Raw genomic sequence first — 14220 nt, 5'->3', positions numbered from 1 at the left:
AGAGCATTTTGGAAGTCTAGAGAGAATACTCATGAAGTGGTGTTCTCTCCATGCTGCATGTATTAAAGTGTCTTGATTACCACACCGGCTTGAAAGTTCTTCAGAGAATTAGCACTCCTCAACTTTGGAGAGAATGTCCACGACAATGTCTAGATTGATTAGTAGCAAATCATTTATGACCCTTACATCTTTCTTTCTTTGCCTCTATCGCTCTCTCTGCAGGGCCAGTGGAGAGGTGAATAACGACATTGTAGTGGAGATGAAGACTGACAAGGCCAACGAAGAGGCCGGTCTCCTCAACAAGAGACCGTCCACAGAACAGGTGAGACCAATGGACACATGCATCAAGGGTTTACGGGTCAATGACCTGGGTTTTAGTCAACAATGAGCTGTAGCTGCTAATTATTATAGGGAGAACTAACAAATAACTTAAGATAATAAAATAACTACAAAAAGGTCTTCATATGACTTATAGTACACCAGTTTCCTATATTCCTATTCCTAAAAAGATTTGATGAGCTCAGTAGTGCAGAAGGGCTAACTTGCTTCTGCATTCATGAATGTGACTAATGATGCTATGGACTAATGGTATACAGGGACAAGTCAAGGACACTTCAGTGAATGAAAACAAAGCCATTCCTGGTCTCAATGGGCTTCTCACATAAAAATACATTCCATTTAGTCACTTTTTACAGTTAGTCACTGTTTGTGTTCAGCACACACAAATAGAGCAGGTCTAGACCATATTCCTCATAAAATTGTTTACAGAGATCGAACAGTTCCTACCATGAGCAAGCACTTGACGACAGTGGCAAGGAAAAACTTCCACAGAAGTAAAAAAGAAACTGAGGATTTTAGAAAAACTGTTTGATTTTATCCAGTGGGGAAATTAGTTCAACTTGGCTGGTAAATGTAGTTAAGCAAAGTACATTCTGAGTATTTGGATGTGTAGAAGCAAGCAATAGTATCTTGAAATCAGTCAGCAGTCTTCTTTGGATTTATTGCATCACCATGTAGACATAAACTTGCCAGCAAAGATCGATCATAACAAACACGTTTAGTTTGACATAAACACAGGCTTTACAGTCAGCAGAAATATCTTCAGACACACCAGTCATGCTGATTGAGTGTCTAAAGTCAGTTTTAGTTCAAAGAGAGCAGGTTTTAGAAAGCTGTCCCTGCAGCCCAAATGATGGAGTGTGACAGCTGTATGGAGTCATCTGAAAATGTCATCACAAATGTGAAACATTTCATCATGAAATTTATGGTACTGGCATATTTGACGTGAACATAAAAGCCATTTTAAGCGAGTCTTGTTTTATGTGATTTTTGAAACTACTGACAGCAGACTGTGTGACATTTCAGAATTGCAGGGAGATTGCAAACACATTTTTGCTTTCCTTTTGAAATGGATATAATGAGAAGATGTAAAAGTCGGTCTCTCTGTATGCTGTGAAGTGGAGTGTCTTTCCTGAAATGTCATTAAAAAATATCCCCCTGTAAGCTGTTTTCTGAAAGGCTGAAGATAAATTAATTTTTTATTCAGAAATTAAATCTGGACTTTTACAATTTACAGTGGATTTATGTAAGAGAATGTCTTACCACACCAAGTACACAAATAAAGTAACATAGACTCATAATGCTTACAGCTTATAATGCCAGCTGAAGAACACATGACAGTGATATAGTGTTATACTTATTTAGATTTCACATACTGACCAAAACCGTTGCATCTCGTGGCCTCCAGCTGTGAATACATTGTGTTCTGCAAGCAGCAGCCAAGATATTGTGACCCCTTCATACAATGCTATATAACATATGAATATATGTTTGTTTTACTGTCTTTTAATGCTACTGCACTCTTAAAAAAGCTACCTACAGTTACTAATCACTTTATAAATTGTAGATTAAGCTGTGAATATGTAGAATGAATATTTATTGATGAAGTTAAAGAATATGCTTTGTTCGGTTTGCTTTTTTGAACAATCAACATCAAAAATATAATATTTATTATTATTCTAAGCACATATTCATCCACAATGATGCCACATTGATTATATTTATGTTCTTCTTAATGTGTTTTTCTCTTTCTCTGTGACAGTGATGAAACAAGACAATGAAAGTAACCGACAGAGGGATGAAGGGAAGGAGGAGAGCAGTTATGAAGACAACAGGGCTAATTTTTATTTACTACACTAGACTGGGGGGTACAAGAAGAGGTGGAGCATGGAAATTGGGTTGCTTTGGGGACCTCGGGAGACTCACTATGTTTGGCATTGATTACACTTGTTTTAAAACCTGGAGTAGACCTTTTGGATGGAGTTTCTCCCTTTTTATTTTAAATTAAAGACAGAGTTGCCCTTAAAGATTAAACTTCATCCATCAATGCTACCACAGGTTTAAAACCATACACGTGCAAAATCACAATGTGACATCACTGGATTACATAATTAGCTTCTTTTGATTCTAACTCTTTATTCACCAATCACATCTTTGGTTGACTCCGTTGCAGAATAGAGCTGTACAGTGAGGCGCGGCTGACACAATCCAAACAGTGGCAGAATCTTACTTATCTACCCCAAATGAAACACAAAATGCCATTAAATGCCACGCACTTCTCTTGGAGTGTGTGTCTACATGCAAGTGTAACACTGAGCCTCTCTATTCTGTCTTGGAGTCTTGCACTTAAATTCTGTGCTCTCTGCTGGGTATATTGGGGAAAATAAACACAGGCTGCCATTCTGTTTTATTCACCTCAATAACAAGTGATGATTTACGCTCACAACATTTAATCCTTAAGCACACTGTTTGGCACCCATTGCTGTAACATATCTGCTTAAAGAAGCTCTGTGTTTGTTTTAATGCTGTTTGTTTAATTGCATTTTTGCCACCTGTGAATGTTTATGTATTTTTTTCCCCCAATATCCCTAATTAGCTTTCAGTAGAAAAAGCCATTTAATAACGCCAATCCTTACTCTAAAATTGCTTGCCTTTTTAAATCCAGCTGAAACGCCACCAAACAAGCAAGCTATTAGGTTGTACAAATTTTTTCTTGCCATTCCCAGCATACTTGTATATTATGTTAGTACATCAATTGTTCACTTGTTTTCCTTTGTTATCCTGTTTCTCTGTAAATTCAAATACTGATTACCCTGTCTTTCAAGCAGGAGGTGTGCTGTGCATGGCGCAAAGCTTAAAGAGTCTGTGGCTACTAAGCCGCTGATCTAGGACTGTAATTACTACCATTTCTCAGTCTTTCACATCCTTTCAGTCCTCTACTCCTGGATGAAACCATTCGCACAAGAACAGCACACAGTAGTTCCACTTAGAAAGCCCAATCCTCATCAGTTTTTACTGTAAAATTGGTGGAATTTGGTGAAATGGTAGACAATCTCAAACTGTGACCTGCTGTGTTGTCGTTTTCACATGACAACGAAATGGGACTTTGAGGGGCTACGGCGCAGTAGTCACAGATTCACCTTTTAGGAGAAATCACTGGTGTGGGTTCACTCTAGTTTGATACAAGCAGGGAAGGGAAGGGAAGGTGTGGGAGGGAGCGGGTTTGTTGCTGGAGTATGCGATGTACCTTTTTGTTTTTACCAAATGAAAACATTTTAAGTGTCACAGCAGGAATGTTTCTGTGTTTAGGTACTCAATACTGCCATTTCTGTTTCTTCATCACACTGTCGGCAGGCCAGAAAGGTTTGATAGCGGGTTGACGTGCCTTTTTACTTTGTTGTACACTGGAACCAATGGCCTTGATTTATTTTATTTTTTTTAAAAGGTCACCTCGAACCACTATCTCTGCCCACAAGGTTTATTTTTATTTTGTTATGTTTGTCTACTGATCTTGCCATTTTGACTGTTAGAAATCCTGTGATGGCAGGGGAAGATAGATAAGTGAACATGCAGCATCGTTTTTCGATTTTAATGTTTTATATAAAAATATTGTGGTATGAAAGTTGTTTTTTTTTAGAAAGGGGATTCTTAATTTTGGAACTACTGAGTTTTCATTTTTCCCATGCTTTTTCCACTCTGCTCTGAGAGAAGAGAGAAATGTTTTTGTTTTGTTTTTTAATTTAGGGTTCTTTTTTATGAGATATTCTCAGTGCTTTACTTTTCTCTTTCTCTGTACTGTATACTGTATATTTTGTGGTACGCTGTTGTGACCTCTGTGGTGTGTTGATGTATCTTTTTATTTTGTTCCAGCTGTGTAGAATTTATAATGAAAAAAACTCATGGAAACCAATCACAACCCCACATTCTCTGTCTTTCTATTCCCACATCTCTAAAAGGCAATTAACAAAAGCTGTTATAGGATTTGGTTAGTGAGATCACTGTTATTTTTTTATCATCAGAAATTAGACTAAATTTGTTTTGAAATTCACGGTGTGCGCTTTTTTAGATACACAAAGTTGTATGGGAGCAAGCAAGTGTGTCTGGCCCAATGACAAGGCAACTGAAACCCTCACACACCATTGAACATCATCTGTAAAATCTTTACACTCTAGACCAGAAGCGAAGACCTATCAGAAATCAAATTGCTTTTGATGTAATTCATCCGTGTACGTTTTTTCTTACACTTCCGAGAAGATGACATCTAAATTGATTCCTCGCTGGCACCAAACTTTAATCTCTTTGATATAACCAGTATTATGTAAATTTTCTCTCACATTGATTGATCCCATGATTTGTTGTGACAGAACAGAAAAATCAAGGAAGCTCATGTTTCGCATCGATAACTGCTTAAGGGATTGGCTCGCTGACAACTTTATGATGCAGTGTTCTCTGTACTCACTTTCATTTTTAGAAATGAATTGAAATTAAGCCATCAATCATCAGCAAAGTGATGTGCAGCTTTGTGAATGCATCAGTAACAATCAGTAGGACACTTACCAATAGCAACTGTGATCATAATTGTCTATTATTCATATATTAAAACCAAGCTTTAATCAAGAGAAGGGATGAAAGAATTCTTCTTAAGATCTAAATTAAGCTGTTTTATTCCCAACATTAGAAATCTCCCCTCCGTCTAACATTAAGCTTACATAACAGTCTTCTCTAACCTTGCAGCACTAAGTGACAGTTTTGCCCAACACCAAGCACATACACAGGCTCTCTGTTTATGGACCAATAAGTGCTATTGTACCTCCACACACCCCCTTCTGTGCTGGTTCTCCATTAGGAAATTAAAAGTCTCCCATCAATGTGACCTGGAAAAATCGATCTGTGCTCTGAATACAAAGCAGGAAAGGCGGAAGCAAGCACTAATAGTGTATTGGCCGATAGAAGGAATTCATGGTAAATAACAGTGTCAGTGTCATCCCCTGCTGATGTGATGGAGGTGAGGATACATGTCTGCATCTTCAGGGGTTTCAGACTCTAAAACCTAACCTGCAATGAAACATTCAAACATTTGCTGTTTCAGATGCTTTTCCACAAAGGAGAAATCTCATAGGCTACATTTACACTGCAGTGCCTTAGTCTCAGTTCTGATTTATTGCTCACATAAGATTTTGTTATTTTGTTTGACTTTGATTTTAAAAATGTGGCCCATGTCTGATTCCATTGTGAACAGGTCACCGCCCTGAAGTAACCGACATGACAAATGTAAATCTAGATTAAAATAAAAAATCATATAAATTCTAATACACACAGAGAAATAGGGGTATCATTTCTGTACCCAAAGGTACATTTGTCAGAAAGGTACCCTGTAAGGTACGAAAAAGGTCCTTAAAGTAATAACTGACCTTTATTTAATTTTAAAGGTACAAAATCATGGCTGACAGAAAGGGGTACATAATTGTACTTTTAACAAGCTTATGGTACAGGAAAATGTTACAACCAATCAATGATCACAAAATCTTGATTTAAATAGATAGTTGGGTTTATTGGGTCTGTGTGGCGGGACTAAATCGTTTGAACAACAGCCACTGTGGCCACAAGGAAAATAACAGAAAATGTTCATTTAATTTACCGGTAGCACTTTATAATGAGGGTACAAATCATGTACTTAAAGAGATTTTGCACGTTTATGTGAATGCCCAATCACTTTGTGCTAAAATGACTGAGAAAGCAGAGTTATCCTGCTCTCGGAGCTGTGCCTGCAGTGTCTACATATAACAGGATGCACTACACTCTAGCTTCTGAAGCCCACACCTAATTCATTAATTAATTTCCCAAGATTTTCTAGAATCAGTTACCCTAAAGACAATATTATACCACCTGACGACCTGCCATAGAAACAAACAAGGTAAGATGTGTTTACTTTCGTGGTAATTTTTTCTGTGAGTAGTGTGCAACTTATGTAAACAGCAATAGTAATTAGTTACATTACTCACTTTTACAACATTGTGGTTTTACAGTCATTTTAAAGGCATGCTGACCATCAACTGCTAGCTTAGCCCCCACTGACGTCACAGTCATACAGCATACAATGCTCAACAAAACCAGGTGATTCCTCATTATAGGCCAGTGGATGTTTGCAAACTAGGTAAGAACATGAAACATAGAAAAAAAAAAAGTTTGAGTAGGTGTTGCATTCATTCTCTTTTGGTTTAGGCTGCTGCCACCCCAACCTCCAGGCCCTGGGCCAAGCACACAGACCAGTCTTTCCACTGAACTCACAGACCAAACTAATATAAAGCCGCCATCACGACACTGAAGTTGGCTTCCAATTTGCAGCTTCCGAGTCAGCAGTTAAGGGGAAACTTGCTCCTCTTACTGTTGTGAAAGCTTATGTAAAGCCTTTAGGCTGTCTGAAATCCACTTTTCAAATTTGTGAAAATTTAATTGTATTTGTCAAATGGCTAAATAGGGAGATTTTACCTTTCCCCATCACACATTTAGACCACTTTGGACCAGGTCCAGATCAAAAGCCATTATTCCTAGACTTGTCAAATCTGAACTAGATAACCCCAGAGAGGCCAGAGACTCTTTAAAACGCAGTTTCAGATTTGTGAAACTATTATTCTATTTGTGAAAATACAAATTGAAATTTATCCCTTGAGTTTCCCCTTATCGGAAGCCAACTTCAGCATTGTGCCTCTATCAAACTTTCAGTGCGACAGTAAACTACCCCACCCTGAAAAATGTCAACATAATGAAGCATTCTTGGGATTTGTAACTGTAATGGGATTAAATTTCAAGTCACTTGCTACAGAAAAAAGTAATCATGTTACTAAGTAATATGTAAATGAAACTGTAGTATAACTAAAGAACAACAGAAGTAGAGAACATTTATTAAGTCAGTGAACTTACTCAGTAATGTTATGCTGTGTAAGTTTTATAATAGCCACCGTAAGCCACTGTTTATATCAGACCAAGTATGGTATAGCAGCAAAAAAAACGACTCACCAAATGGAGAAAGTATGCCTTTTAATTCTTATGAATTCAACATATTATTTGGAATTGGAAGATTGTGTCCTTTAAAAGTAATAAAGTCTCGCGTTAAGGCTATTCTCTCTGTGGTGTTGGTAATAATAATGAGTAAATTAAATGTAATCATAAGTAGGCTACAGTAAAACCAGCCTTTAAGTGACTGGATCAAGTAGTACAGTATGTTGAGTAAGTGTGTGTATGTGTATCTTGCTGTGTGTGTGTGTGTGAGATCCTCCCATTTTTTGTTTTACAAAGAATGAGAGGATCAGTGCTTTTCAGTCTGGCTAACAATGAGGGGGATTACTGTCATTCCTCAGTGTCCTTCCCTTCCTTCCCCCTCCTCCCCTCTACCCCCTGTGAGTTTTCCTACTGCATCCACTGGGTTTAGTTACAGTAGCTTTAAACTGATTTAGCCATTTAGTGTCAGCCTATTGAGGGATGACAGCCACTGTCTGTCCTTTCTGCCTGCCTCGACCCGGATCTGATGGCTACTCAGTAGCACTTGGCTCGGAGTCAGTTCAGTTTACACACAAACACACACACACACAGAAATAGACACACTATGCTTTATGTAGCGCTGTTGAGATGGATCCAGCCAGGTTGAACAAGGCCCTGGTGACAGCCTCGCTGACAATATGTGCTCCATCATCCTACATAATCAGTACACACATGCCGTTTGCACACACGACCCCAAGAGCAATGAGGCAAGAAGAAGATCAGCAATGGATATAGAGACTGAGAGGACTGGAATGTGTCAAGGGAGGAAGGGAAGGCAGAAGATAATTAATAGATAGACTTAATAAGGTTGAGAGGAAAAAGCTAGATGGAGTGAACAGAAAATGGATTTAAAAGTAGGATAGGGAGGGGAGCAAGTTGAAGGAGGAGCTACAATATATTTATGAGAGGGGGTAGAGGAAATGGAAAGTGGTGATTGGTGATGAAGAACGAAACGGAAGATGCCTTGTTAAGAAGTCATAAATCTGCATTGGCTCTGGGCTTTAAACAATATAGGCTCTAAAGACATAAAACGGGTGATAAACGGAGGGAGGAAGGCATGGAGGATGAAGGGAGGAAAGCAAAGAGTTGAAGGTGTGTAGCAGAGAGGTGGACAGAGATAAAGAAAGAAAATAGCGCCTGTGTGATAAATGTGTTTATCTCCCTCAGTCCTAAGGTTTAATATCCTGTGTGGCCTGAATGTGTTTACTGTTTGGGTGTGATTAGGAAAGACAGAACAGAGAGATGTTACCTGTGTACTCAGAGTGTGTGGGTGTGTGTTACCTACCTGCCTGTGTGCGCCTGCATTTATTTGCTGTATTTCTGATATCTATCTCACAGCATGGAAGATTTGTTTCATTGATTGTATCTGTGAGTGTGCTATTAAGCCAAACGGTGGCAGATCTCCCGCTGCCCGATCTTCAGCGAGTGTGTGATTGTGTGTCGCTCATATCCAGACTACCTGTGGGATGTTTGTTATTAAGGCACAGCTTGGTGTGCTTTAATTTTAATTGGTTGGGTTTACTTTGTGTTGTGTCTGAGGAATTGAGAAGGAAATACAACAGAGGGAGTTCAAAATTTCCTGCGGGGTTTAGGTAAATAGTTTAAAAAAACCAAAACAAAATAAATATGTAGCACTGATGTGTGTAGAAGCAAAAATGTGATGGGAGAGATGTTTTTATGTGCGTCACTCCCTCTGAGTTCATCTATGGAATGATGTGGTCAATCCGCAGGGGTCAAAGGTCACTTAAACTTTCCATGAAAGGCTGAGGTCAACTTCATGATTCCATTAAATCATTAAAAACATTTTTTAAAACCAGAAACATTCAGACATGTAGTCTGAAATGATGTTACTAAACAAGTACTTGGGGTGGTGTTTGGCCATGTTATTATTTAGAAATTAAGAAATTTGAAATTAATTTTCAGTCAAATGCAAACAAATTCAGGTTTATCAGACTACATCACAAACTGCAGTTAAAGTAGAAGCAGCCAGGGTAAATAAAGGAAAACTAACCTTTAAATCATCATAAATGGGGCACCCAGATAGCTCACCTGGTAGAGCTGCCGCCCATGTACCAAGGCTGAGTTTGACTCTGACCTGTGGTACTTTGCTGCATGTCATCCCTTCTGTCTCTCACCCCTTTCCTGTCACTCTTCAGCTATCACTATTGAAAAAAGCTATAAAAGCCACCCCCCCAAAAAAAATCAACATAAATGACGGTTATACGTTGTCATGTCTGTTGATTTTTTTGTTTATTTACCGGCTGCTACAAAGAACTTTCATTTTGTGTTGATCCTGGCTGCCTCTGTGGACAAAAGCTGCATGAGCCACATCGCCTGGTGTCATAAAGATGTTGACTGATGTTTTAGAAGTGAGTGAAAGAAAGATGCAACTTATTTTTTAATACTATTTGTATTTGCTGTTTGCAGGAGGCATAGTAATGAGGTAATATAATAAGGTCTGTTTTTGACTATGTGAGATTAATTATTAATTATTATTATTATTTTAATGTGACGATGGGGAAACAAAGTAAACTTTGTTGTAGTACCTTTCCTAACAGCACATTTGGTCAATATCCACTCTTGCTTCTGTTTATGTATATGCAATATGCAATCAGTGTGACCGTAGGTATTACCTAGTACCAAACATTACCGATTAACTAATCCCTACAGCTGAGCTAATGTTACGTAAATTCAGTCTTCATAGGCTACTGGAAGGGTAAAATTCACTTTGATTTCAGTGGTCTAGTGTTAGAACTTAATACAAACTACTGCTGATTGCATGGTGCACGTTGGTCATCATGCTCAGTGACTCTATGCCCTTTCAAGCTGGTGGGCAAGCTGGTGGGGCACATTATTTTATATTTTATTTTATTGCTATTGTGTGTGTAATAAATCTTATTAGACTTAATATCCTAATCCATTTATGGATTTAAAAAAAAAATGGCTTAAATTTCGGTGGACCAGCCCTAAAAGTGGGGTGGTTATTAAAAGGTTAAATACTCATGGGATCAGGCATACTTGTCAAAGAACAAATGATGAGAAATAGACTATTAATGAGATTAACTTTACTGTGAAATCTTCAGTTAAAATGTCACAAGGATTCCTTCATTGGCATACTGGAATATGAAAGAATACGGTATGTTGTAGATGCATTTTGGTTCGCTCGGCGTAGTCATACATCATGAATGCTGGATTTACTGCCAAAGGCAAAAAGAGAGAGGGGGGGGGGACAGAGAAGAAAGTCAGCGTTAAAAGAAGAGAAAAGAGGGAGGAGGGCCTGGAGGAGCTGAAGAGCAGCTGTTGAGTGCTGCTCCTTGGAGAACTTCTGTACATGCAACAGGCTCCTCCCATTGGCTAACATTACAGCACAGCAGCTGCCTGGAGGGAACACACACACACACACTTATACTCTATACTGTTTTTGGTGATGATTTACACTCAGAAACACATCAGCACACACACATCCCCTGATCTTGAATGTGCACTTGTGTGAGCATGTTTTAAACCAAAACTCTTGAAATGGCATATATACCTAGAAGTATGTCGAGTTGCGTAGCATAATGAAATGGTAGCACCTTCTTTGCACCTTGTTGCCCAACTCTTACTGTAGAAAACACACTTTAAAACACACACACATATACACACCTGCCTGAGGCCAAGAAAAGCAGTGGTTGAATTGATACCGTATGCAAGATAATATCGCTCCTTCACTCTCCTCCGTCTCTTCTTTTGATCTCCATCGCACATTATATGCACACACACACTGTGAAATATGTTTGTTTCCCTTGTGTGTTGTACCAGTAATAGCAATGACAGTGAGAGCAGCTTCCGGCATCCCAAGAGTACACCTGATAATTACTATCATATGCTCCACTGACTTACTAATGGAGCTTTGCCATTATATGCCATCCTGTTCTCCTTTTTGTTTCCTCTCACGTATTTATCCTCGTGTCTCCTGCTGTCTGTAGTTTTGTTAAACAAGGCCGATGCACACATAAGATTTATTTTATCCCTCATTTATACCCTCTTTTCCATTTTGACCTCACCTTCTTTTTTGATACCTCTCATTCTCTCACTCTTGTGACCTTCCTTACTTCCTTTACCTTCATGGAAAAAATTACCTGCTATCTAGTGATGAGAGAGCTCTGCTTATTACAGAGCCAGAGGGGTCTTATCAAGCTGTTCTGTGCAGTAATAGTAAACACGACACTGTGTTTAGTCGCTGACAGCTGCTGTGCCAGTGTGTCTACCTGCGTCAAGGTTTTGCGCTCCCCCCCTCCTCTTTGTGAGTGTAAGTAAGGAGCCCTGGCATTTCTCTCAGCTGCATCCTTATCATCTTATCAGACCTGTCCACTTTATTTGATGCCGGATCAGAGGACCTAGCTCTGCATAACCTCACACACAGCAGGAAAAACACTATGTGTGTGTAAGAGAGAAAGTGAGTAAGTGTTGTGTGAGATGTTTTGCCGATACTCAACTACTGTAAGTGTGTGTTAGTGTAAATTATTTACTTCCAAAACCCCCAGACTCTCCTCCCTCTTCCTTGCACTGCCTGGCTGTGTCTGTCTCTTACCACCCATCTATGTCTGTAAACACACTATATATAGTACAGTAAATATATTTCCTATAGCTTTACTCACAACCCTGACCTTTTTACAACTGTACGAACCTGCCTTAACTTAATTACTCTTATAGAATCGTAAGAAAGGTTTCTGGTTGTCTGGACACAACCTGTACTGTATGAAAAGCTGTGTGAGGGCATGCTTCTTTTTCTGAGCCACATGCTGCAGGGTAAGGGGCAGCATGGGTGGGGTAAGAGGGGCTAACATTCCTTACTAATTGTATATGTTCTCCATCCCTCCCTTCCCTCAGAATGTGTGTGTGTTACATCTGTGTTTGTGCTTTGTGGTGCAGAGTAGTTTGGAAAATTGCCGCCAAGACATGCGTTTGTGAAGTCGACCTTTGCCACACAGGGTCAGAGCCACAGTTAGGTTTTATGTTTCAAAGGTTAGCTTTTATGCTACAGTAAGAATGAGGTCAGGCGTTATATCAAGGGACATTTGTCCAGCTGTGATTCTACTTAAAGGTGTTCTCTCTGTCTTGAAATGTAAGAATATATATTTCAAAACAATAATCTGTGACACTTCCCTTATAAATCTGTGTTAGTTTTGCCACATTGCTCTATTGGCAACGCATAATACTGATTCAATCTATGCCCAGCTTATAAAAGATCTTACATTCGCTGTAAGAGTGGGTCATTCCAACCAGAAATCCTATGGTGCACAGGAAATGATGCATTGACCCTTGTAGCGGAACTTTGTTTAAAGCATACAGGAAAAAGCTATCTTACCCAGTGTAAATGTGCTACTGGATATAGTCAAGTATAGTCACACAAATCATGTACATTTAAAGTTGATGATGATGTCAGACAAGCCACAAGCTGCCTCTCACTTGTCCCTAATATGCTCTCTTTCTTTTTCATTCAAGGTTAAAGTATTTTTGACAACAAGAAGCAGCCAAATCCATTCAGGATTTTTGTTAATCATGCTTTTCCTACATAGTACAAGATACTATAGTTAGTATCTTTGTCCAAAATCAGATACTTCCCCAGTTTAAAAAGGTGAAACTTGCTATACTCTACCATTCCTGCTCATCTTCTATAATTATATGTTATCGTGAGTTATTTACTCCCCGAACCCCCCAGACACCTCTCCCTATACTTGCACTGACGAGTCCTATCTGTTCTTCAAATTTAATTACAAGTCTCTCAAATAAAAAGTCAACTCTGACATTAAAACCCCTCAAAAATCTCATACTTTTAAAGGTGGACATGTCATTGTTTTTTTGGAGAAATCAATTGCTCAGTGCACACACAGCATCTTGCCATATTGATTTATTATTTATGTTTCTCAGGCGTGAAGCAGGAAAACTCGGCCAACAGGACCACTGAGATGAAATAAACTATGATCAGCCAGCCGTTCACCCAACATACCTTTTGTTAACTTTCATAAACGTAACACTGTCTGTGGCATTTTCAGTATTCTGTGGATGACATTTTCCTGCAGGCGGGGAGTTTCCAGGTCTGCGGTGATACATGAGTCGACTTCTCTCCCCTGTGTGACAGACCTATCAATGAGTCCCAGCTTAGCTCAGGGGGGTTTGTCAGGCTTACCTGGTGTTAGCAATGGGACATCTTTCTCTGCTTGGGGTTGTGTGTATGTGTGTTACAGCGTTAATGTCTGTGTGTATTGAGAAAGCATACAGCATACATTCCATATCGCCTGTTCACTGCATTTAGCAGCTGTTAGCAGCTGTTAACAGCATTACGCACTGTGTATCTATTTGTGAACAATCATGGGTGTTATTTTTCTGTCTCCCTGAAGTAAAGTGTGCCCCCAGGTGAAGCTTTCTTACTGCATTCCTCATACACAAACATACATTTTCTCAACCCTTTGCTTACATGCAGGAAACAACATGTTCTGGTATGTAGCATTAGTGTTAAGCAATCCATAAGGATTACAGGCCTTCCAGAAAAAGAAAGATACATTGGAAAAATGACAGAGTAAGAGGGAGGGATGAAGCTGCGTGTATCCATGGCAACGGTGCCGGTCCATGGTGTTTTTAGGAGAAGTGTGTGATGATTGCAAGGGAAGGCAAATGGATTCCCTGTGGGCTTTACCTCTTTGTAGCTGTGGCCCCTTTTTGAGAAAACCATTACTGAAATGCACATGTGTGTGTCAGTGTGCCTTGTGTTTGTGTGTGTGTGGAAAGGGGTGGGGTGGAGGGGCATTTTGAGTGTGTGTGTATGTGTGTGTGCGTTCCCTCTATCCCCTCTTTGTGAAG

General features: G+C 39.2%; 1 protein-coding gene across 2 annotated transcripts in view; it reads left to right on the top strand.

Moving 5' to 3' along the window:
* Positions 1–4252, top strand: part of bcam (basal cell adhesion molecule (Lutheran blood group)) — a 51310-nt gene extending 47058 nt beyond the window's left edge. For both annotated transcript variants that reach the window (XM_035671943.1, XM_035671942.1), the window contains 2 exons: positions 223–322; positions 2102–4252. In XM_035671943.1, coding sequence (XP_035527836.1) covers positions 223–322; positions 2102–2104 — 103 coding nt within the window. In that variant the 3' untranslated portion in view covers positions 2105–4252. The remainder of the gene's footprint in view (positions 1–222; positions 323–2101) is intronic.
* The last annotated feature ends 9968 nt before the right edge of the window (positions 4253–14220 follow it).

The sequence above is a fragment of the Morone saxatilis genome, unplaced genomic scaffold, assembly GCF_004916995.1.
Source record: "Morone saxatilis isolate NCDOM2014 unplaced genomic scaffold, NCSU_SB_2.0 Contig24, whole genome shotgun sequence".
NCBI lineage: Eukaryota > Metazoa > Chordata > Actinopteri > Moronidae > Morone > Morone saxatilis.
The sequence above is the reverse complement of the archived record's forward strand: the minus strand, read 5'-3'. Positions and strand labels throughout refer to the sequence as shown.